General features: G+C 43.8%; 1 protein-coding gene across 2 annotated transcripts in view; it reads right to left on the bottom strand.

Annotated features, from left to right (window-relative positions):
• Unc79 (unc-79 homolog, NALCN channel complex subunit) overlaps nucleotides 1-25,952 on the bottom strand; it is a 192,915-nt gene that overhangs the window by 127,762 nt on the left and 39,201 nt on the right. For both annotated transcript variants that reach the window (XM_059279488.1, XM_059279489.1), the window contains exons 6-11: nucleotides 19,939-20,003; nucleotides 15,858-15,946; nucleotides 15,221-15,261; nucleotides 12,810-12,838; nucleotides 2,982-3,211; nucleotides 782-953 (exon numbers count right to left, since the gene is read on the bottom strand). In XM_059279488.1, coding sequence (XP_059135471.1) covers nucleotides 782-953; nucleotides 2,982-3,211; nucleotides 12,810-12,838; nucleotides 15,221-15,261; nucleotides 15,858-15,946; nucleotides 19,939-20,003 — 626 coding nt within the window. The remainder of the gene's footprint in view (nucleotides 1-781; nucleotides 954-2,981; nucleotides 3,212-12,809; nucleotides 12,839-15,220; nucleotides 15,262-15,857; nucleotides 15,947-19,938; nucleotides 20,004-25,952) is intronic.

Raw genomic sequence — 25,952 nt, 5'->3', positions numbered from 1 at the left:
CAGAACGGACTCATTCAGCTGGGTCTTTGCCATGTTTGGTCTCCATTGAATGAGGGTCATGGCTGCCTCACTCTACAACAGCCTGACTATGATTCCTCTGGTATACATAGACCCTCCCTTAAATACACACAAAAACTCCTTGTGCGCATAAACGACGAGATATAAATCATCTGTGCCACATGCTGAACCATACTGCCCAGTCTGCGCTAGCAACTCTCCCATTGTGTCTCGGGAGGGAGGTGCACTTCAGTCGGCCAAGGCCTCAGCACTGTGGTCTCGCTGCCTACTTGTTTGGTAAAGACAAATTCGGTGAGCACTGACGATCATAAAACTAAAATATTGATCCACTCTGAAAACCTCAAAGATGTTCTGCATTCTGAAGTATAAAATATTCGCCCAAAATTTAGTTGTTTGCATAAAAACTAACAGGCCTATCTGTCTCATTATTATATAGCTTCTTTCATCTTTAATAAATGATAAAATTATATGTGTACCAAAATTTGGTTGTAAAATAAATTTCTTTATAATTAAAAAGAAAAGTTCCCAGGACTCTGGAGATGAATCTGCACGTAGTGACTTTCCAAAAGCATTCTTGGGTGAATCTAACAGAGCTGAGAATTACTACTCCCTGCACCCCACCCCTCAGGGGGATATACCACTCCGTTCAAAAGGTTAATTCTTCACTATTGTCTCCTTTCAAAAGAACGGGAGACTTTCCTCATCAGATACAACACAGAATGAGAAAGAGGAAAGCAAAGAGTGGTTGGTGTCTTGTTCTTACTAAGAACCATATTCCGAATTGACTGAGCAGCCTCTGGTCATGCTTATCATCGTCCTTGTTATCAAAATCTGCGTTGTCCAGGGAGTGGTGGGAGGAGGAGAGGCCCAGCTGCCGCCGCCGGTTCAACTCGTGTTCTCTCTGCTCCGCATGGAACTCCGCTTCTTTCAACAAACTGCCCAAGAAGGGTGAGTTCAAGTAAGACAGAGGAAAAGCACATCCCAGATTCCAGCCTCTCCGGAGCAATTGCCATGTGAGCACTCCGGTATTGTGACCACCCTCCTCTAAGTCCGTGTTATTTATCCAGAAACCCTAGTGTCGTTTTCTTACTATTCTATATTCCCCATCCCAAAGACAAGCCAAGAGACGCCTTCTTCCAATTGGTCACATGGAGGTTGATGTAATGCCTCTTTCTTCGGGCTCCCGACCGCCCCTGAAAGGCGAGACTGGTCATTTGCCCCCAGATGGAAGAAAAGTCAGCAACTAGTGTTCAAGGCTGTGGAAGTGAGGCAGAGGTTCCTCTCTGAGCTTACTACTAAGCAAGTAGCAGATAAAAAAGTAATATAATACTAACTAATGTTGGCAAGGGATCAGCAAAAACAAGTGACTTCATACACATTGTTGGTGGTGTAAACTGATACTCATGCTTTCAAAAGCAATTTGGTAACATATTATGAAAACATCTAAACCTTTGACCAGCTAACCCACATCTGAGACTGTGTAGGAAGAGCCCTGTGCCACAATATATCAGAGTTGTTTATAAAATATAAAAAAGTCATCTAAATATATGATGGCAGAGAAAAATAAATTATAACTCTCTCTCTGTCTCTGTGTGTATGTGTGTGTGTGTGTGTGTGTGTGTGTGTGTGTGTGTGTGTTATGGTGTATACACTCACTTGGGGATATGAGTATGTACACCTGTATAGTATATAGTATATGCACCTGCAAAGGCCAGAGAAGGACACTGGGTGTCTTCCTCCACCACTCTCTGCTTTATTCTAGTTAGAGGGTATCCTGCTGAACTGGACGCTCACCATGGATAGACTGACAGGCCAGCACACCTTCAGAATCTGCCTGTCTCTGCTCCCCAGTGCTGCAGGTACAGGCATATGTGGCCAGGCCCAGCCTTTTACTTGGTTGCTGGGATTCAGACTCAGGTCCACATGCATGCATAGCAAATGCTCTTACCCATCCAGCCATCTTCCCAGCCCACTCCGTGGATTTTACATATGGACTATGTGATAAATACAAACTTCAGCACAACATGAAAAGAGCAGACTGAATGTTGGCTCAAAAAGAACCATAGGTTCGCTGTAACTACGATCATATAAAGAAAGCATGTATTGACAACAACTAGGTAATGTACGAAACTGTACAGCTGCATCTTGATCTTTGTTTTCTGTAATGCTGTTTAGTATCATTGTAATTCTATTCTGTGTTTGCCACTGGTATAAGGAATAGAAAAGACATAGTCTTCTTAAAATGGGCATTTGGAAGCCGGGCAGTGGTGGCGCACGCCTTTAATCCCAGCACTCGGGAGGCAGAGGCAGGCGGATCTCTGTGAGTTCGAGGCCAGCCTGGGCTACAGAGTGAGTTCCAGGACAGGTGCAAAGCTACACAGAGAAACCCTGCCTCAAAAAGGGGGGGGGGGGCATTTGGATAGTATCTGAAAAGAGGGCAGATCTAGATGTTGTGGTGTGGAATGCTGCTTTTTCCTCATCTCACAGAGCCCATCAGCAGCCTGGAACCCAGTGCCATCTGAATCCCTCAGCCTGGAAGTCGCCCCCAGCACCTCGCCACCTGGCTCTCCTGCACCTTCTTCCTAACAGGCAGGAAGAGTGGCGCATCTGGTCTGGGCAGTCCTCCTCCTGGCTCATACTGCCCGGGCTCAACCCCTCATGTTGATGGGAGCCTCCACTTCACTGCCCTGATACCTCCCTGGCCCACTGCTCCCCTGCACTCACCAGAGCCTACCACAATTTCGGTTTCTCTAGTTCCCGCTTAGGTAACTGAAGGGCACTTGTGTCTCCCAAGTACCTAGCACAAGGCCTTGCACATAATTGTCATCCAATCAAAATATTTATTGAATTCATAAATTTTATTAAAACATCATCATGGCAAGGCAGCAGAGAGCATGAGAACTGGAGTGAATTTGCCCATCTCTGGTGTGAGCAAGCAGAACCTCAAAGCCCCACGAGGTTACCTGATCACTGCCTCCACGGCGCAGACCAGCTCCTCCGCCCCACACTCCCGTGTGTTGATGGGGGGTGGAGAGGTCTGGTAGAGGTGAGTCTCTGCAGTGGCCCCCACCTCGTTATTGTGGTGATTGGAGTGGCATCTTTTGCAGTACCGAACAGGCCTGTTTCCGTGACGACCACAGCACCCTGCGGAAAAGCAGGTGACGACTGCCCTTCTGACATGGGAGCTGCAGTTCTGGAAGCAGAGAAAGTCGAGCCAATTAAAGCCGGCTTCCGAGACAAACTCGGATAAAAACCTGGAGCAAATGGAACCTCAAGGGGCCACCGAAAGTGACCGAGTTTCAAAAATGTAGGGTATTGTTTAGCCACTCAGAGGTGTTTTATTCTAGTGGAAAGGGCAGATATGGTCTAGAAAGCAATGGAACTGAGATAGGAAGCTAGATTATTCGAATTTAATGTTTAAGATTTTCTAACAGAAATTAAAAATAAAAACCTAGAACCGTGATGCAGAGAAAGCACACCCTAGCAGCCCAGAATCAGGAAGGAAGAATTTCAGCTTCCAGCATAATCCTTTTAAAAATTAGTTTATCTACCGCTTGCAGAGTAGATTCCCCTGCAGTTCATCTGTCCTTGGCATTCAAGGACAGACAGAGGTTAGACTACGCCGGGCTGACAGCCCCACAGCAGGGCCATCTCCACTCCACCACTTCACTCTGAAGACTTAACGAATACACCAAACCACACCACAAGGACACACCAGAGCCCGGCTAGACCTAGTCCCAGAACTGGCCACTGACAGCAACCCCAGCAGAGGGCTCCACAGGAAGTGATGGGAAGGAGAAAAGCCACATAGCACGAAGGAGATGCCTTTGCATGGGGTGGGGTAGGGCGGGAGCCTGCTGTCAGCACTGGCCTGACCAGAGGCAGGGGAGTGAGGCAACATCTCTGGGAAGCAGTCTGGGGAGCTTCTGAGGGAGCAGGAAGCACCCTGACACCAAACACCACCATCAGACAAAGCCCGCATGCTTGATACGAGCACCCCATGGGCAAGCAATACCCTGGGCCTTATCAACTCAGAGTTTGTGAAGAGTGGAAAACACTCCTGACAGAAATCCCAGGGGCATCAGGAGGAAGGCTGCAAGCACAAACCCTCCATCAATACATCAACGATGCAACAACCTGTCAGTAGGAACTACCATTTCACCTCTTTAGTACAAGACTACTGACTTTGAACACTAGTGTTAGAAAAAAATCTTTTTTTTTTTCAAACTCAGGCCAACAAACCATCAGAACAAGACAGGGATGTTTAAGTCTTTATACTTTCCACAGCTGCAGTTTTTCCAAAAGACAGCAGCTCTATGTTCATTGTCGTTGAGTTTAAACTATTTATAATATGTTCTTACTAATTTTTTAAATAAGCAATTGCAATGTCTTGTGATTCTCCTATTAAAATTCCTTGTGGTTTTCCTCTTTTTCGGCATTAGACTCAACACTGACTTTTTCTGTTTATCAATACTGTAGAACACTGTGGTTGTCGGGGCATACCAGCCCTTACCCTCCTCAGAGCAACTGTGACTGCTTGAGAGCCTCACAGAAGCGGACATGGGGAGTCACTAGGCCCTTACCCGAGATCCTAGCCACACCCTCCTGCACTTCCAGCCAGCTATAGGCAATTCTGCCTTAGTTCATGTGGCCTCATGGTCTCAGAAAATGCTAGAGTATAGAGAGTGTGGAGTACTAACTGAAGAGGGGACTCCTCTATGGGGGGGGTCACCCACTTTCTGGTAGTGCTGCTGCTTTGGGGCTACCCATGCTCCTTTAAGTGACCTCTCACCCATCTCTATAGGTAAGCCTTGGATTTTGATAGGATAGTACTTTGGTCTTTTGTGGGTGCCCTGTTTGGGGAGAGGAGACATTTGGGTTTCCCTGGGAAATGTTTGCTCAATGACCTTTCTCTTTCGGACACTGAGTTTCACTCGGTAAGCACATGAGTTCTTATTAGTTTAGGGTCCCCCTGCTCACCCACGAACATCATTCTGCCAACAGAGCAGTATTTCTCAGCATACATTCTCAGTGGCCTTTCTCCCCTTAAAGCTATCGCTATGACAATTATTCCAAACCCCACCCCCAAATTCCTCATGTTAAAATCTTAACCTCCACATGATAGTATTGTGGGGTAGAGTCTATGAGAGGTGGGTAAGCCACGAACACAGAACTTTCAAAAATGGAATTAGTGCCCCTTTGAAAGAGGCCTTGGGAAAGCAAGCTATGAAAATATGACACAGGAAGGTGCCATGTTTGAAGAGCAGACATCAAATTTTCCAATGCTTTGATCTTAAACTTCCCAATAATTACATGTTGTTTGTAAATACCCAATCCATGACATTTCATAGCAGCCTAAATGAAATGAGACAATTATAATTAGCTTTATGTTCTTTGGGATTTTCACATTACATAAACAATAGGCTGTGGATATGATTTCATTGTTCGCCATAATACAGTCCTGAAGTTTAAGGTCAGCTGTTTCCCCAGCCTACTTCCAACTGCCCAGATGCTCCCTAAATCCTAGTATCATTTTTAAGTTTTCTGACTTTTGCTGTAGATTTCTTGGTCTGCTACGTACAAGAAAGAAAAATTCACTTATCATGATTATCTCTGCTCAGTATGAGATTTTTTTTCTATGGTTCATACAGAACATAACAAATGCATTTAGATACATAGAGGAAGGAAAAGACACTCATGAGCTCTCCAGCCATTCAGCTGTATAAACAACATGGACAGCAGTTACACCGGGCAGAATCTGTAGGATTCAGAGCCATCTTGCAAAAGCAACAACAGGGCTTGTAAACATCCACTTAACACCTGTGTAATACCAAGTCGTCAGACAAGTGCTTAGCTGTATGGACTATTGTCAAGGACTGATTGTCACCTTCTTTTTCCTATTTCTCTCCTGTAGTCAAACCCAGACACATAGTGACACTTAGCCTGAGACCAGACTCTGCTCTCCAGAGGCCTTCTAGCTCAATCTATTAATAGGTGGAGTCTTTTCCCCACACTGGAACACTGTCACCTCAGGAACCTCAACACACAACATTCAGGAGGGTGTCCAGATACCTAATATCCTGGCCATCCCAGTTAGTCCAGCTGAGCAAGACGACAAGGAGGGCAGGGAGCAGCCCTCCTCCAGCTTTCCACTAACTGTGCTTCTGTGGACGTGGACGGGCAAAACCAGAAGGATCGCCCAGTCAATCCCAGGCCAAATTACCGGGCGACTGCGGACTGTCAACAAGTAATCATCGTACAAAGATGCTTTGCTTTGCTAGGCCATAGCCAAGATGAACATTAACTCCGGAAGTGGGAGGCTGCCATAACACACACTGAGAAGGTGGCATTGGGGCTGGAGCCAGGCAGGAGGTGGGGGTCTAGAAAAGCAGCCAAGAGCTAAATGGTGCAAACTGAAGGAGGCTGAAAAGGCAATGGGGGGAGAAACCGTCTTTGAAAGCTGCAAAAGAGGTGACCTAGAGGTGTCACTGATAGTAGAGTGTTTGCCCAGGCATGAGCAAGGTCCTGGGTTCCATCCCCAGCATGGCAAGGACAGGGAAAGCAGAACAGCGGGGAGGAGGGGGAGGAAGAGCGAGGGAAGGGCAGGAGGGCGGGAAGGGGGAAGGAGGAAGAGGAAGGGAGATCTATTTTGTTCTATTTGTGGCAGAGAAACGCCAGAGTTAACCGCTGCTGTAATACGCCTGTAATAACCGCTGTAATAACCGCTGCTGTAAGGCACCTAATGAGTTTGAGGGTGTGACTGAGGACATAGCCAGGCAGAATGGTGAAGAGTCAATTCATCTGTGTTAATTGCACCTGGTGGGGTATGAGAGGGACATCAAAGGGAGAGATTCATTTGGAAAGGAGGTGCTGGAGAAAATACTCGGAAACCCAGAAGCGGGCATCAGGGACAGGGTGGAAGGAGCCGATGAGAGTGATAAATAGTCCTCAGAACACTTGAAAACAACCCCAGAACTGACTTTTCCTATTTTATCCTGCTGCATAATAAACCACTCAGACCCTCAGACATATGGGCATGTGCCTGGATTCTCCAAGTTAAAGATTCTCACAGGACACGAGCAAGATGGCTCTGCTCTGTAATATTAGGGGCTAAAATGCAATGACTGCCAGGAACTGCCAGGAACCAGAAGAGCTGCGCCAGGGAGACCTTCTTCACCATGTGTCTGGTGTTGGCTGGGGAAAATAAAGGACAGGCTCAACTAGGCTTTCTCACTAGAGCATCTATGCTTGTCCTCTCCGTTTACTTTGGTGTATCCCTTCATTTTATGTTGCTATGACAAAATACACATGGCTCCCATTACAAAGAAAACAGGTGTTGTAGCTTCATATTATGGAGGTTCAAGGGCATGGCAGAGGCAATAACTGGGCTCTGATGAGGACCTCTTAAAAGATGGTCTCCAAATGGCAGAAGTGCTTGAGGGGGTGGGGAGACCACATAGCAATCCAGACACCAAGAGGGGTCAGATTTGGTCTTCTGTAACAACCCATTCTGTGGGAACCCACTAAGACCTATGAAGAGCTATGCAATCTGTTCCAAAGTCTTAGTGCTGAGTGATCTCCCCCTAGGCTCCATCTCTTAACATTGTCACCCTTGGGACCAAATTTTCAACACATGAGCCCTTAGGGAACAAACTGCATTCAAACCATAGCACCTGGGTTCTCATAGCGCACCAGAAGATTCTAGAGGGACACCCTGGAAGTGTGCGCTCAAGAGGACCAGGAGTAAGATGTGTGACCTTTTGTGACCCAGTCTAAATCACACAAAGTCACTTCTGCTACCTGAAGACAGTCACATGTTCCCAATCCAGGGGAGGAAACATGGGCTCTACTTCTCATTGAGAGGAAAATCCAAGAATGGCATTCTGATCATAGCATTTCTGTTCCTCCTTGCATGAAATGTACTTCCCCTCCAAGGAACCCCCAAAGACTCACTGTGACTATTGTCCCAGACATCACAAGTCATCTCTGTCACACACTGTTTGAGTCTTCACCCAGAGAATCCAGGTCCATCACTAATGCCCCTACCTGCCACTGATGTGGAGTTACTGCAAGTTTGGAAGAGAACTGAGCACCTGGCAGTGTGGTGCTGCCATGAAAGACAGTCCACACTGAGTGGCTGGTGTGATAGATAGTCCACACAGAGTGGCTGGTGTGATGGACAGTCCACACAGAGTGGCTGGTGTAATGGACAGTCCACACTGAGTGGCTGGTGTGATGGACAGTCCACACTGAGTTGCTGGTGTGATAGACAGTCCACACTGAGTGGCTGGTGTGATAGATGGTCCACACAGAGTGGCTGGTGTGATAGACAGTCCACACTGAGTGGCTGGTGTGATGGACAGTCCACACTGAGTGGCTGGTGTGATGGACAGTCCACACTGAGTTGCTGGTGTGATGGACAGTCCACACTGAGTGGCTGGTGTGATAGACGGTCCACACAGAGTGGCTGGTGTGATGGACAGTCCACACTGAGTGGCTGGTGTGATGGACAGTCCACACTGAGTGGCTGGTGTGATAGACAGTCCACACTGAGTGGCTGATGTGATAGCTCAGTGCTTGCTTTCCAAGAGCCCGATGCCCAGAAGCTATGTAAAAGCTGGGTGCAATGGTTTCCATAGCTAAGACCGAGATCTGGGGACGGAAGGGAGACAAGTGGACATTGGAGTCTTGCTGGCCAGCCAGTCCAGCTGAAACCACAGACTCCAGATTCACTGAAAGTCTATCTCAAAACGCAAGGTAGGGAGTGATGGAGGAAGACATCTCATGTCCACTTGTGGCCTCTGCATGCACATGCACAAATAAGCGCACATGTGCACGCGTGCGCGCGTGCGCGCACACACACACACACACACACACACACACACACACACATACAGAGAGAGAGAGAGAGAGAGAGAGAGAGAGAGAGAGAGAGAGAGAGAGAGGAGAATCTGAATAGAAGAACGAATCATTCTAGTTACAACTAGAGTTTAAAGAGAAAATATTGCACCTAGGACACTCTCCCTAGTCAGTGGTTTAAGATTCTCAAGGTAAGAAAAGATTCCTGGGTAAACATCAGATCCAGGGCTGCATCAGGAAAATGTGCTCTCAGGGGAACAATGATTACAGGGTTAGATATAAAGCCATCTGTTAGGACTCAGAATGAGCAGGGTGGTGGTGGCACATGCCTTCAATCCCAGCACTTGGGAGGCAAAGGCAGACAGATCTCTGAGGCCAGCCTGGTCTACAGAGTGAGTTCCAGGTCAGTCAGGGCTACACAGAGAAACCATGTCTCAAAAACCAAAGAGAAAAGAAAAAAAAGACTCAGAATGTGGTGTATTACATCATAGTCTCTTTTAGGCAAACAAAGACCTGGAGATTTTAAGGGCATACTTCACTATCCTCACTATTAAATAATAAAGTGCTGAGACTGCAAGGCATTATTCCCAGAAGCTTTGAGGAGAGTTCAAGGTATAGCAGGGTTTATCTCACAGAGATGTACTTTTAACTTGTGTTTAATGAAAGAGGTTTATAACGGACACCTAAAAGCACACAGCGTTTCTCGTGGATTCTGTCAGGGTGGACTGAGAAGAATAGGGACAGCCTGAGATGAAGATGCTTTCAGGCTTGCAGGATTCTGAGGGCAAAGAGTGAACTGCTAAATCTGCTTATCCTGGCTAATTTTATATCAACTGGACATAAGCTAGAGTCATCTAGAAGGAGGGAACCTCAGTTGAGAGAATGCCTCCATAAGATCAGGCTATAAGGCATTTTCTTAATTAGTGGGAGAGCCCAGTGTGGGTGGTACCATCCCTGGGCTGGTGGCCCTGGGTTCTATAAGAATGCAGGCTGAGCAAGATATGTGGAGCAAGCCAGTAAACAGCACCCCTCCATGGCCTCTGCATCAGCTCCTGCCTCCAGGTTCCTGCCCTGTTTGAGTTCCTGTCCTGACTTCCTTCAATGGCAATAGCAATCTGCAAATGTAAGCCACCCTTTCCTCTCCAATTTGCTTTTGCTCATTGTATTTCATCATAGCAATAGTAACCCTAACTAAGACAAGTTGGTACCAGGATTGTGGGATATGGAGGCCTCGCTTGTTGAGTTTTAGGGGAAGTTTAAAGACTCTATTGGGGTCATTTGTTATTGTGAATTAAGATTCTGTGGTTCTGGTTAGCTGGGACTGAAGAATCAGCTGTCATTAACAGGAGACAGAACTACTAAAGTGAAACCTCTGCTTTGCTGGGATACTCAATGCTGGTCAGCTAGAGCAGAGAAATTGGCAGTGATTAAGAAGAGACCAGCATCATTGAGGTGGAATCTTCTGGGAAGTGTTTCTAGAGAGTCGACACACAGAAGTTGTGTTCCAGAGGCCACCAAGGTTGTACTGAGTGCTGGCAGTCAAACTTGGTAGTGTAAGAGTCACCTAGATAGTACTGGTTTTGATGGCATGAATGAGTTCATGGAGAGCAGCTGAAGCTTGGCACTGTGAGAGGACAGGAGAGGCCATTGGTAGACACAGCCTTGGTGGCCCAGGACTGAAAGGGTCTTGCACAGAAGTTGAGACTTGGCACCATGAAGAGGGCCTATGAGAGGCTATTGGTAAAAGTGCAGCCCAGTTGCCGCAGAAGACCCCAGTTTTTGGAGATGCCAGAACTACGGGAAGACCACCAAGGACACAAGCAGCTGTGGAGTGGAGCCAGCCGGAGCCTAGAAGACAAGCTGTGTGTGCTGCAGAGGGCAGAGCCAGAGAAGTGACCCAAGCCCTTTGGAGGAGCCCAGAAGATCGTGAGTGAATCCCGGATAGTGGACAGTGCCTTATTTACACTAATGGGATTTTGGGTTGACTTTAATCTGGTTATGACTGTGCCCTGAATCTTCCCGCTTGAAATAAGAAAGTATTTAACTTATTTTTTTATTTTTCTGGAGCCCACAGCTGAGAGACTGGATTTTTAAGGAGATTTGAGGTTTTAAAAAAGACTGAATTTTAAAGTGTTTTAATTTATAAAGACTGTGGGGTATTTTAAGTTTATAAAATGTTTGATGTTGTGATGTTGATGTTAATTTGTGATCTTGGGGATGAACAGGAAAGGAGAGGTTATGTCTTAATAGTGATATATTTGTGTGTCGAGTTGACAAGAGTCAATTGTCCTGGTTAATTTTATGTCAACTTGACACAGCTAAAGTCATCTGAAAGGAGGGAACCTCAATTGAGAACATGCCTCCATAAGATCAGGCTGTAGACAAGCCTGCAGGGCATTTTCTTAATTAGTGATTGATGGGGAGGACCCAGTCCATTGTGGGTGATGCCATCGCTGCTGGTGGTCCTGGGTTCTATAAGAAAGCAGGCTGAACAAGCCATGAGGAGCAAGTCAGTAAGCAGCATGCCACCATGGCCTCTGCATCAGCTCCTGCCTCCAGGTTCCTGCCCTGTTTGAGTTCCTGAGCTGACTTGCTTCGATGGTGAGCAGTGATCTAGAAACGTAAGCCACCCTTTCCTCCCCAGTTTGCTTTTGTTCATAGTGTTTCATCATAGCAATAGTAACCCTAACTAAGACACTGTGTTAATCTGTTGCACAGACTTCTGTATTCTGTGCTGACCTTCGAGTTGCTTTACCCAGTGACATGCAGCAGAATTGATGTTTTGTGACTTCTGAGCTTCTGTCAAAAGGGGCCTTGCAACCTCCTTTCTGGCTCTTCCAGAACATTGCTGTCTGTGCACAGGGCCAGCCTAGCCTCCTGGAGGGTGAGACTTCTCAGGGAAAGAGGGAGGCCCTGATACCTGTCATCTCAACCATTCAGCCAACCCTGCTAAGGTCCCACATATAATATGTGATGATGAACCATCGGTTATCAGCCAACCGTCATTCCCTGCATTTCACACTCTGTGACTCCCCTACTCCACCCCACCCCCACCACATACCAACAACAACCTAATGCAAGTGCATAAAGGAGCCTAGAGGAGTTCGTTAGCCAAACTGCCAATTCACAAAATTGCAATCAATTGATTGCAATAACTGATTGGTGCTGGTAACCACTACATTTCAGGATGGTTTGTTACACAGCAATAAATAACCAAGACAGCCTTCAAAGGTGCACATTCAAGATCAACCTCCCAAAAAGTTTAAATGAATGGTACAAAATTCACATAAGCAGGAGAGAGTAGAGTGAGCCAGAATCCAGGTTCCTTGACCAACAAATCAAAGCTTTTATCATACTACCAGGCTGCTTCCTGTTACCTTTTCAACTACCAAAAAATAAAAGAAAAATGGAATGGAATGACCTAAAGAAACTATGTAAAATGGCAAAGGGAAGTTTTAGCAGAGGAATATTTAGCTAAACATGTCCTTCAACTTACACCTAAATGAATATTTTCTACATATACTTGATCTGGGCATATTTTTGACATATATTAAACTATATATATCGAGTTTCAAAACAACAAAGATTTTTAGCACATAAGAAACACCCTTTTAAAATAAAATCACATGAATTGCACCATCATCTGTAGTTTTTGTGATTAGACTCTCCCCCAGAACTGCACGTGTGCTTCCATTTCAGAGTGCTGAACAAAGACACTGAGCATATGACAGTGAGCAAAAGCAGCTATGGACATGGAGACCATGTGGACGTCACAATCTTACATGCGTACAGCACTCCCTCTCCTCCTTCACAAATACACTGACATGTGCACAGTGGGAACCCATGGTGCAGAAATGAGGCAGATGTCAATGGATGAGGTTACACACGAACACAGGGAATCATGCCCCATCACACAGAAGGTGTGCGCTTACCTTTTTCTGACATATAGCAGATATTTCAGCTGTAAGGGGAAGGTACACAAAATATCAACAAAGAAAGAGCCCATTTTAAATAAGGGCAACCATGAAGAGTAATAAAAAAAAAATACAATCTTAGTAATGCAAACCAATAGACTTCATCAAAAAGATTTGGATTTGCCTCATAAATTGTCATCTATATTTATTGGCCTCTATTTTCCCCCCAAAGCACAAAATATCTCTTTCTCACTGTCCTAACAGTTTGAAGTTTTTATTGTGTGCTGTAACTATGTCTCCTAGTCTCACATCTAATTTAACCTTGTCAAATACGTTAAGGAAATCAGTCAAGTCAAAGTCATATGACTTTGATCTCATTGGACAGTAACACTCTGGGGATCACTGAAGCCATCACTGATGAAGCCATGAGAGCAGCTAAGTTCTCTGAGCTTCCTGTTTCTGCTCTTTCCATGACACTGCTGTGGAGGGATGGGCTGTGCTTAGAGCATCATGAGATGGTCTGAAATGTCAAGACTATAGGAAACACTTGTCTTGGTCTACTCTGACTTGAGCTATCAGTATTAACTAGTACAAAACAGCCTCGTGATTGCTTATGAAAAATCCCTTATCAAACATGAGGAGATCTTTTGGAGCAAGGCAGTCAAACTGCTGTCTGCTAATGAGACCGGCTTTAATATGTGCATAAGAATTCTTTTCAGTTGCCATACCAAGTGTTTCCATGGAAACTGGTATCTTGAGAGTAGTTGAAAATAATTTTTCCGAGAATCTATCACTACTTCCCTTAAAATAGTAAGGCCCCAAGAAATGGACTGACACTTTATTTATAGATTAGTCTGTGTTACACTAATTCAAAAGATTAAAGGAAGGTGTTTCCCAGACCCTGCCTATAAATTAGGAATTGATACAAAAATCAGTAAAATGTATAACTTGGTGTTTAAAACTCATTTTATATAACCTTTTGATAACCTACTATATGCGTTAAATAATCTGACATGAACCAAAAGCTCTATCAATTCTTCCACAGATGAACATCATCTAAAAATGAAGGCCAGAGTTCAGGAACAAGTCTGGTATTTAACAGGTGCTTGTATCTTAGAAACTGAACATTGATGCATGCTCCTATAGAGCCAGCTACTCAGGAGGCGAGAGGCTGCTTGAGTCTAGGAGTTGAAGTCCTACCTAGGCAATACAGCAAGAGCCTGTCGGTTATGAAAACAAAATGAAAGAAAAACAAGCCGGCCAGGGTGGGGCATGCGTGTTCAGTACTCAGGAGATAGAGACAGGGAAATTTAGGGTTCGGTGCCAGCCTGAGTGACATTAGTAAGACCTTGTCGAAAAAGAAACCAACAAAATACAGTAACGTATTTCTGAATGTGACTCTCCAACATCGGAGAGCCAGAGGCTCACTAGAAAAGTAGCCTGATGTATGCCTCTGTCCACATTACAAGCCCATATCTTCCTATAGATGAAGCAAATTTTCAAAATGTCCCTGGAAGGAAATGGAGGCTGCCAGCATTGCTCTGTGTTACGGGTAGCACTCATTAAATTGATTCCTCTCTTAAAGTTGAGATAACCTAATATTAAAAAGTTGGATTTCAAAGAAGTAGTGTAATCTAAACAAAAACAGGAGTTCATGGCCCTCGTCAGCATCAGGCTTCCCATGGTCTCTCCTGCTTGTCCCTTCACTATCTGTGTCTATGGTCACAGTCTGTGCTGTGTGTGTGTGTGTGTGTGTGTGTGTGTGTGTGTGTGTGTGTGTGTATGTGTGGTGTCAGTATGCTTGCAGCTTTCCTACCCAAGTCTGTCCTCAGCTTTCCTGAGCACTTTTGCTTTTCGATACAGCCCTGATAAGGAAGCTGGAATAGCCGCTCTCTGTGTACAGAGACCTATCAACTCCTAGCAGACTCTAATGGGCTCCAAGGAGCATCACACATCTTATCTTTTTATCACAGTACACTAGATATGCTTTACCCCTATCTTATTGATTGGGAGACAAGCTCTCAGAGCAATTAAAGGGCACTGCCCCCCAAAATACAGAGCCAGTAACAGTAGCAGGAAAAAGGAACCATGGTTCCCTTTCTGATCCAGCACAGTAACACGTCATTGGTAGCATCTGTTCAACACACAGAATATTCCTCAAGACACAACTCAGCAGGGCTTAAGTCATATATAACGCTGATTGTAATATCCAACCTTAATTTTTGGTAGAATTGATAGCTCCTTCCCTTGTCATTAAGTGTTTAGACAATATTATAAGCAAGACATTGATATAATGCTGCAGGTCAGTGAATATTCCTAAAATATGAGGCTTTGGTTGCTGTCTTTATAAAATAGCACAAAAGGAGATAAATCAACCATGTCATTAGTCATGATTACTCATTATTCATCCTTTCCCAAGAACACCTTACCTTGTGGCAGGAGAACATCAATCAACCACTCGCTGTGGTCCCTAGGAAGAAAAATGAAATTGGTTTCTGAGCTTCACTGGAATGTTCATGCACGTCTGTGTGTTATACACTACTGCTCAAAGCTTTTCACGGGGAGTGGAATTAAGAGCGCTATCATGATAAACTTTTAAAGCATCTAATGCATTCCAGTCAATCTATAAATTACAGGCATTTCCTCATATTCAGTTGTCTTTCAATGATGCTTTCCAGATGTTAGGTACACCAACCAAAACATGGGCCATATGCACAAAGCCAAGTGAGACCTTGAAGGACAGTTAACAAGGACAAAGAGGCCCCTGGAGTGCAGGCTTTAGAAACTCCAGTTTCCTCCAGCATGGCGCTTTCTCTGCAGCCTTCTTAAGGGGGGGCGGCTTCAAAATCAGAGCTGCTCCACTACATAGCATTGCCTTCCTGTGTTCCCTAAAGACAGACGTGACAACTTCTCAAAGCTGAAACAGCCCAAATAACAGCTCACTGCGATAAACGTCAGACAAACTAATCTCTCAAAGCCACAGCAAGGCTGGCAGGGAAGTTGAGTGATCAACCTCCTCGGTGCAGACAACTTCCCTTGCTGTCTGGTAGAGGGGCTCATACCTACCCTGCAATCCTCTCGCTGCATTCTTCGCAGAGATACAGTGGAGGTGGCTTGTCACCCAGAGCTACCGACAAGGAAGGGTCTATACACATCTGGAACAAATGACAATGCAGAGTCACCGTTCCTGCTCCCGCATATCACATCCCCAACCTACAAGATGCATACCGTGTGTTGACAATGACAGAGTTTTAGTATCGAGCTAGAATAAACTGTTTTAGTAAACCCCACCTGCTCTGCTGAGGAGCCCACACTGGGGATGTAAATGTGGCTGCCAGGGTTCCTCTGTCTGGCTATTTGCAATTCAAGTATCAAACACTGTCAAGCAATCTTCCCTCCTGCCACAAAGCTGAAAAATGCCCTTGTTCTCGGGCTGCTCAACTGGGTTATATGGGTGACAAGCCCAGCAATCTCTCTTTAGGAGAAGGAAAATCCATCGTTAAGATTTCAAAATCATTAACTGGCATCAAAATGCTGACAACAGAGATGTCTGCAGGAAATCTAACACTGAGGGGTTCCTTTCCTGGCTCCTGAAACTCAACTTGGACTCACACATTCAGTGTTGCGTTTTTCACTTTTCTCCCCGCCCCCAGCCAGCAGCTCATTTACCACCACCACCCCTCTGCACCCACACACACACACACACACCCGGCCTTGTTGTCTGTGCCTAGCACAGAGACACAAGTGTTCATGTTACAGTGTCAGGATGTCTAGATGTTTTCAATCAGGTCAAGAGTCAGGTGACTAACTGCTTAAACTTTCCATCAATTAAAGTTTCCAGTATTTCCAAAAGCCATCCAGCATTCTGTGTCTGTGCTCATGAATAATATGCCTATGATTTAGCTGAGTGCCCAGGTAATACGACTGGTACACAAACACTTCTGGAATGTCGCTGTCTTTAGCTTTGTGCACTGATTTAAAGGGGAAGAATGACCTACATTTACAACCCCACCTATAATTCAAAGCTAAAATCTTGAGACGTTCTAGTGACAGGATCAATACCAAAACTGCTAGATTTAAATAAATAAGCCAACAAAGCTCATAAATTGCATATTAGCTGATGCTAACAATCTACTGTGAAATATTTCCTATGTAAATTTCTTGATTCTTTAGAAACAGTGAATTAACGGTTTGGTCTGTGAGAGTGGCAGTTTTTCCACAAATGGCCAAAGAGTAAGTATTGTAGGTTTTGTGAGCCAAATAGCCTCTGTCACAACCACTCAACTCTTCAGGTGTTGCATAAAAACAAGCACTCCATAAGCAGATGAACAAAGCTGCATCCCAATAAAACTTTATTGACAATAACAAGCAGCAGCCACATTAGTGGTGGCCACATTAGCAGCAGTACATGGTTTGCTGACCCTGTCTTACATAATTCTCTGGGCTTCAGCCAATTTCATAAAGTGAACTTTAAACGGAACCAGGAATAACCAAAAGTGGAATGTGATATAAGACTTTAAGTTCTGACTTGTTTTCAGCCCTATCCCTATGGCAACGGTCGGCTCCTACTTAAAAAGTGCTGTTCCCTGGGACAAATCATTAAAGCCTCAGACTGCAGAGAGTCGATGGCAGAGTGGGCTTTGCTGAGGACTCATGTTTCCCCAAGCATCCCTGTGCATCCCGTGTAGATCTCCTGAGCACTGTTACTTCACTCTTTCCCAATAAGTCATTGACATGTCCGCCAGACAAAGATAAGTTTTCCATTCCACTCAAAAGGAAAAATTCCTGGGATGTTAGAATGACCGTCATTAGAGACTGGTTGACTCACTTTTGACCTGTTACGTTACTTAATTAATATGCATGGTCAGTTTTGTTCTACTAATATGTTTGTGTCTGGCTGTTGCATTAAAACAAACAAACAAACAAAAGAACAACAAAAAATGATTGTTTGTAGGCCAGACACAACACCTTTAATCCCAGCACTCAAGAAATAGAGGCAAATGGATTATCTTGGAGTTTGAGGCCAGCCTGGTCTACATAGTGATGAGGCCAACCTGGTCTACATAGTGAGTTCTAAGCCAGGCAAAGCCATTTAATGAGACCCTGTCTTAAAAAATAAAAGAGTGTTTATAATCTATGCCCAGTGTACAGGCTCAGGAAGACAGATAAAGGAAAAATTTCAAATATCTCACCCTCCTTCATTCTGTGATGACATTTTTATGGGTATTTCTGGCTGTTTTTCAACTCCAATGTGAACCTGTATCTAAATACACTGAATCTGTGTCATACTATACAGTCTCTCAGCTTTCCTTTCCAACGAGCATCGGGCACTGGAGACCCTGCATCTGTGTATTCTGTGGTGGTGGTGGGCCCGTAGGTGCAGCCATGCTGTGAAGAGTAAACCCTGCTGAGGCAGGCATGTTATAGTGCAAAACATGGCCCCACACAGAAAGCATTGCCCGGAATGTTAGTTTTTTATAAAATGAAACACTGGTGCTCAAAAAAAAAAAAAAAAAAAAAAAGACTTGGCAGGAAGAAGTATGCAATGAGGATCTCTTCTGGGCAGATCTAGGTAGTGGCTGCAAACATCTGAAGGTACTGAATGCCAATTGTTTACTTTCAAATGGTTACTTTTACATTTGAACAATTTCTATGTGGATTTTCTCACAATAAAGAAAAACTACCAAAGGCAGGCTGGTTGCACCTGGCCTCTAGGACTGGTTTTTGGCACAAAAGTAAGGTCAACCCAGATGAATGGGCTGGGCTGTCTGCCTAGAAGAGGAGAAAAATCTAATTTCTCCTTTCTGTGATTAGATAGCCAGAAAGCATTTACTAACCAGGATGCCAGAGGACTCTAGAGAATGCAGTCTGGCATAAAAGTAAGGAAAAAATAACTGAAGAAACCTGTAGCAGGCAAGAAGAGGGAAGTAAAGATACAAAAATAAAAGTGGGAGCCATGTGGGTCTCCCTGCTATGAAACGCCACCAGCTCCGTGAAGCACATGGAATCCACTATGTGTTTGCTCGAACACCCTCATACAAAGAATGACTTGGAGCCCCACACCTTCTTAAGCTCAGAGAATATGCGATGCATGCAAAGCCTGGGCTTCCGTCCACAGCTCACGGTCATCCGCTCTTGCTTAGGAGTCATTCTGCTTTCTGTCATTAAAGGCAAGCATCCACTTTAACGACACAAGGAAATCCTCTGATAGATGATGCGTGGAGATGGCAATGCTACCATCATCACACAGCATGTTGTTAGTTACCGGGTCTCACTTTACCTGTTCTTTGTCCCTATCAGTGACAGCGCTAATTTTCTATTACTTAAGCACCAACACAGTCTGCCTAGACAAAGGAAACAGACTCCAACACCACCAGTTTCTCAAGAGGACCCGTAAATGCTCCTAACTTCAGCCAGCACCCACTGCTCACAGTGCGACACTCCCCCGTGCAAATCCCAACCTGCTCAAGCCACCCGTGTATCCTGCATCCAACAAATAGACTCCGAGCAATTTTGTTTGTTAAGACGTGTGATTACTCCTCTGAATATCCAACTTCTAAGACTCGGTTGCAATAGGATTGAACAATATGTACAGGAAAGAACGAAGCTGAGAGTTAGGGTACCCAGCTCTGTCTCTAATTTTATGCTAGCTGCCCATTGGCACCATGAAACAGTTTCCTTACCTCTAGTGTGACCTATTGTGTGCATGCTCTGCAGACCTCTTTGTCAGCTATCCACATCCATGATTTGAGCTAGGACTTAACAACTTTGTCTATTCTGTCTTACCATTCTCAAATTTGCACAGTCACATAGCAGACCCTCTGAAGTGATAACATATAAGGAACGGGGGTCGGGGTGGGGGGCGGGTTCTGAATGTATTGGCTCAGATAGAAGCCAGTTAAGACAAGGTATGTGTTCATCAGCATTCTTCTGATAATTAGCTCAATGTCATACCACACTTGGCTATGAATTCACAGCCCCAACTCACAGACACCATCATTACTCTTGCCCAAATACAATTCTGCATTGAACACAGAAGAGCCTGAGATCAACCACAGAGCTACGGAGATGCATGCAACTTACTCCGTTCACTCAGCAGTTTACTCTACTAACTGAACCACCGAGAACCAAGCTTGGGAAGCAGTACCTTCACAGCCGGCTTGTTAATTGCATTGTGGCATTCGATGTGCTGGCAGTGGATGGGATTCCAAGCTGTAAAGCAAAAGAGAGCCAATGAAGATCTCTCACTGAAATTGTTTATGCCCCAGTAAAAAAACACAGTGGATAGTTCACTAGTTTTCTTTATCCTACATAGAAACATCATCAGATGGTGTCCTAACAGAATCAATCACCTACGAAAAAAGTTAAAATCAGGCAAAGACATGGCGAAGGTAGACTCTATCTACCTTCCCTGGAAAGAAAGCCAGTAGCAGGTGAGGTACTCAGGACCATAATACCTCACAATGTTATAGCATTGATGAGTTCTCAGGGTGCCCCAAGGATATTTTCACTGGATTCCCCAACAGCTCGGCAGGTAGGTATGGCAGATTCCTCAGCTCATGTCATCACATAAAAATAAGTTAAATTTTAAAAGATTATTTTGCCCGATATGGTCACAAACTGGGTAAATCCAAGCTGAGACTAGAACTTGCAACACTAGCTTCTCGACCCTGGCTCACCTCACTATGGAGCGCTATGCAAACAAAATGTCCTATGCTTTTAGCACTAGGAGCTTTTCAAATGGGTAATGACGTGATGGGTCAGAAGGGATTCTCCACCATTCCAGTTCCCACCCCCTCTCCTTCACAGGGGACTGGAAAGATGAATGTCTTGCCTGAAACACTGAACCTCAGCTAGCCTGCTGATACCTGTACCCAAGTCCCTAGCCCAGTAATATATAAAGAACAAGGAAAAACACAAAGTGGCCTGAGATGGACCAGGAAACATTCATAACCAGAAACTGCCCTTTACACAGTCTAATGCGCTGAACAGCACGCTGTCATTTAAATGATGTAAAACATTTGTATGCTTAAAAATGTACCCTTTCTGAATGGCCATGTTCTCATCTTATGGTAAAACAGGACAATTAATTTTATAAGGGGACAGGAAGTATTGACTAGAAAACAGTCCTCTAATTACAGATTTGTTTTGGCTTGCTTTGAGGGAAAAAGAAATGAGTAAATGAAGAATCATTTGAGTATAGGTATTATGTAATCAGATTTCTCTCCAACGTGTAGTGAAAGCAAGAGGTGGAGACCAGCAGCAAATTTCCTTCTGCAATGGGAGAAACTTCACAACTGCCTTTAAACTGTACCCTGCTGCAAGTACATAGGACAAATGCCCTGTTTCTCCAACCTATACTCATGAAAGACATAACTATTCCATTACAGCATTCTTCCTGCTGAGTTCATAATGAATCTTCAATCCTTCTTCCCCCTGAACTCTAGTCACCACAAGTCAAAGCAGGGTTGGCATACACAGTGGCATCTGCTGACCTCCCTAAACCCATCTATTACGAGAATAAGTCATATTTAAAACATGTCCACTACTAAGGCACAGGCACAGATAGATCAGCATATGCAATAGCCGTGACACTGTATCAATGTTCTCATGACTCCTGCTCTGTGGGTGAGAGAAATGTATGAAAGGACCAATTCCTTTCATTTTTTTTTCATCCATTTTACCCATGTCATTGAGTTAAGAACAGGCTCTAGGATAGTCCACTTCAGTTATTTTTCAACTTTGATGAAACTTACTAACTTAGAAGCTCAAGAAGATCCTAGAAGCTCAAGAAGATCCTAGTAGCTCAAGAAGTTGTTGTCAAGACACAGCGAAGGGAAACACATCAAAATTCATTAAAATCAAATTGATGGAAAACTTTTAAAAGCAGCCATTAAAAACAAAAGAGACATTACTTATAGGAGAATAAAGATAAGAAAGATTGCTGATGTTTTCTCAAAAACAGTGCAAACTGGGACATAAGGAGGTCAAGCTAACACTGGTCTGGAAGTTTCCTGCCTCCTGGCTATCCTTCACAATGCTGGGAGGTACTATGCAGACTGCTGGGGAAAACTATCAACAGTGCTACCCAGCCCTAGGCCTTGTGTGCAGTACTAACCAGCAAGGCATGATGCAAGGAGTGTAGCCTCTGTTAGAGTGTAGGTGACCACTCTCTGGTGACATTTAAGGCCACTCCACAGGAGGGCATTCATGTCTGCTACTATAAACACAGTCAAAGCCTCAAGCTGGGAGAGTGGGGCGGGGGATCATAAGTGCTAAAAGGGAAGCTATCTTGTTGTTTTGCTAAATGTACATGATGTGCCCATCAAAGTGCCTTCTAAATACCTGTGTTTATCTCCATAGGTTAGTGCTGCTATCAGCTTTGATTGGAGATGCTTTCATTTGCAATGGACAGAAGTCAGTACAGAGACTCATAACCAGTATAAGTGATGAGAAAAGGTGACTGTTGAATGCTCAGTTATAAATGGAATAACACACACACACACACACACACACACACACACACACACACACACACACGCCAGGCTCAAGGAACATCATGAAAGAAAGGGCAGAAAGAATGTAAGAGCTGGAGGAAATGGGGGCATGGTGTGGAACACTGACTTCCCGGCACGACATGGATGGAACGCACAACAGCTGTGATTACCCGCTTGAGAAAGATCTGCACAAGCCCTGTCAACAACCTCTCACGGAGAGGGAAGGGACCCATAGGGCTGAGGATTTACACAGTTAATCGTTGGCAGTACAGGGAAAAGATTTTCTGATTGGTGGGGTCACTGGGAAGGTTCCCGCGCTCCTGTAAGCAACCCCTCCCCCATGCGTCTGTAAGTAACCCTCCTGAACTCACTACGTCATCAAAAGAAAAGGCTATGAAAGTAGAAGAGGGTCTAGCCGGAAAAGGAAGGAAAACAGTGGCAGTTGGTGGAGCATAAGAGATGGTAGTGGGGTGAATGAGATGGAGAACATTTGTACACATATGAAAACACCATACTGAAATCCACTATTGTGTATAATTAATATATCCTTTAAAACATTTTTTAAAGCCAGGCGGTGGTGGCACACACCTTTAATCCCAGCACTCAGGAGGCAGAGCCAGGTGGATCTCTGTGAGTTCGAAGCCAGCCTGGTCTACAGAGCGAGATCCAGGACAGGCACCAAAACTACACAGAGGAACCCTGTCTCGAAAAACCAAAAACCAAACAAACAAATTTTAAAACACACAGTAAAAGACACTAGAACCACATAGACTAAAAGAAAAAAGTCTCAGCTTAGAACTCTATATCTAATAAAATTTTCCCCCGAAATATACATTAAACAAAAGCTATCTGAGATAAAGAAGAAAAGGAACAAGGGCCAAGTAGAAATGCATTCCTGTATCAGTTAACGGTGCGCAAGCCTTAGAGAAAAAAACTTAAATAAGTAAACACTGTTGATCCAATATAGAAATAAAATTGAATATTCAAAAATTAATCCCAAAAGTTGAGATGTTAGTAAAGAACAAATGAGCTAATCATAAAGCCATGGGCCGAAGATGAGCCCACCCCCTCAGCAATCACACTGTGAGTGACCTGGACAATGGGTACATTGTACATAACTGATCTAAAAGGCAGAGACTGTGAAATGAGAGTCTTTCAAAAAGCATGACTCTATTATACCCATATGAGAAACACTCAAAATACACACAAAATGGATAAACAGAAAACTATGCCATGTAAACACTCATGCAGAATCTGGAGTCTCTATATAAAGGTCAGGCAAGCTGAGCCCAGGACAAGGAATATGAGCAGAAAAAAGAATGGTATTCCATAAAGATGGAAGGGCCAAGAGAGCAAGGCATGGACCAACCATGAAGGCAGGTGCATTTATTGAACGAAAAGAACCAACAAAAGGAGTCTATAATGACAGCTATCAATTTTAACACTCTTTTCTCAATTCAGTAATTGATGAAATGAACAGGCAGAAAATCAATAACGTTGAACAGATGAAACAAAATTCTCACACAATAATTAATAATAAGAGGATTCTCTGTACAAATCACCCTGAATACACAGTATTTTAAACCACGCGAGTAACATTTACTAAGATGCACGATAAGAATCAGAACTTTAGATGGAATTACAGCACATAGTGTTCACAAGTTCTTTGATGACCCTGGAATTCAACTAGAAAGCAACAACACAGAAGTTTCTGGAAAAATCCTAAATATTCACACACTTTAAAATACTTCTAAACAACACCTGAGTTAAAGTTCCCCTTCGACTCATGCTATAATTCATGTAATTAACACTCACAAGACATGTTAGAAAGTATTCAATACCACAATATAACAAATTCCTCACATACATAACAATTTTGTGAGATACAATGGAAATAACACGAAAAGGGAAATTTATAGCTTTAAATTCTTATGGTAAAAATACAAAAGGACTAAAAACATTTATGCTGTTTCTTTATAAAGATGGAAAAATACAAAATCAAGTGTAATATTAAAAAGAGGAAGAAAGTAATACAGATACAGACAGAAGTCAGTAAAACTGAAAACAGAGAAATAGTATAGAGAACGAATAAAACCAAGAGCCAGTTCTTTGGGAAAATCAATGAAATTGATAAGCTTTCTAACAACCTGGTGAAGAGGGAAAAAAAATTCATGAGATAATATATAAGTTACCCACGTCTGAATGAAAGGTAGGGGTCACAGAAGCTCTATAGACACCAACAGAACTGGACGAAATGTCCATATTCTCCAAAAGACACAATTTAAAAACATGTCCCAATGAAAACTATCAATTCCAAGTAACCCTACAACTGTCACGGAAATTGAATTCATAACTTAAAATCTCCCCGCTAAAAAACAAACAAACAAAACCCCCTGAGTCCAGATGGCTTCAGTTGGAATTCAGGATCCCATGGAAGAGTAACTCCTACAGAGACTTGGAAAAGAGAAGTGCTTAAGACTCTTCTCAACTCATTTCATGAGACTGGAATTGCTCTGTCAACAGGGCCACATGACACATGGCAATTAAAAAACTATAAATGCCCCTCACAAATACAGATTCAAGAACACTTCACAAAAATTTAGCAATAAAGTACAGCATGACAATATGGACTTTATCCCAGTAATTCACAGTTGGTTCAAAAAATGCAAATCAAATCAATGTAATTTGCCACATTAGGAGCATAAAAAGAAGAAATCTTATGGTCAGCTCAGCAAAAAGAGGAAACATTTATCCCAAACTGATCTTCATTCATTAACAATCTCAGTGAAGAACAAACAGGAATTGCCTTAATCTGATGTTCAAGAAAAGTGTCTGTGAAAAAATTATTGCTAACACCATGTTTAATGGTAAAACCTCAATACTCCCCTGCCATAGCTGGGGGGGGGGGGGGTGAAGGATGTCCATTCTCAGTGTCTGTCACTTGTATGGTCCTAGGTAGTGCAGAAGGAAGGACAGAAAAAGACAGATGCAAAGAACGAAGAGCAGGGAGAGTGGCTGAAACAAAGATAAATGGATTAAAAAGGAAATGGAACTTAAAAGCATCCTTATTGGGCCCGAGGAGACGGCTGAGCAGTTAAGGCACCTGCCACTCAAGCACTCAGGGTTCCATCCACAGAGCTCAAGCACTCAGGGTTCCATCCACAGAGCTCACGTAAGTAGGGATGTAGGTGGGGGCGGGCACAGCAGCCAGTCTGTAATGTCAGGCTTGGAAGTGGAGACGGGGAATCCCTGTGGAAAGCCGGCTAGCAAGGTTAGCTAGATCAGTGAGCTCTCACTTAGACTTAGGGACCCCACCCCAGTAAAAACTGGGAGGAACAACTGAGAAAGACTGAAGAAAACCCGGGGCCTCTGAACTAAGGAATACACACATGTACCCACACACATGTGAGCACACATACAAATGCTTTAGCACAACACACAGAGAGACACGTGAAAAGAAAGGGGGGAAGTATCTTTATTTTCAGAGCACATAATTTTTAGCACGCGACTGTATCAAGGGTTCAGGGCTCAAAATCAAGTCATTTCTATACATTAGCAACAAACAAATAGGATAAGTTATGGCATTATTTACAGTAACAACTCAAGCTATAAAACATTACAAATAATTTTAACAAAATAACTCTAACATCTATACACAAAAAAA

This window comes from Peromyscus eremicus, chromosome 14 (genome assembly GCF_949786415.1).
Source record: "Peromyscus eremicus chromosome 14, PerEre_H2_v1, whole genome shotgun sequence".
NCBI classification, from domain to species: domain Eukaryota; kingdom Metazoa; phylum Chordata; class Mammalia; order Rodentia; family Cricetidae; genus Peromyscus; species Peromyscus eremicus.
This window is presented reverse-complemented; position numbering and strand designations above follow the sequence as displayed.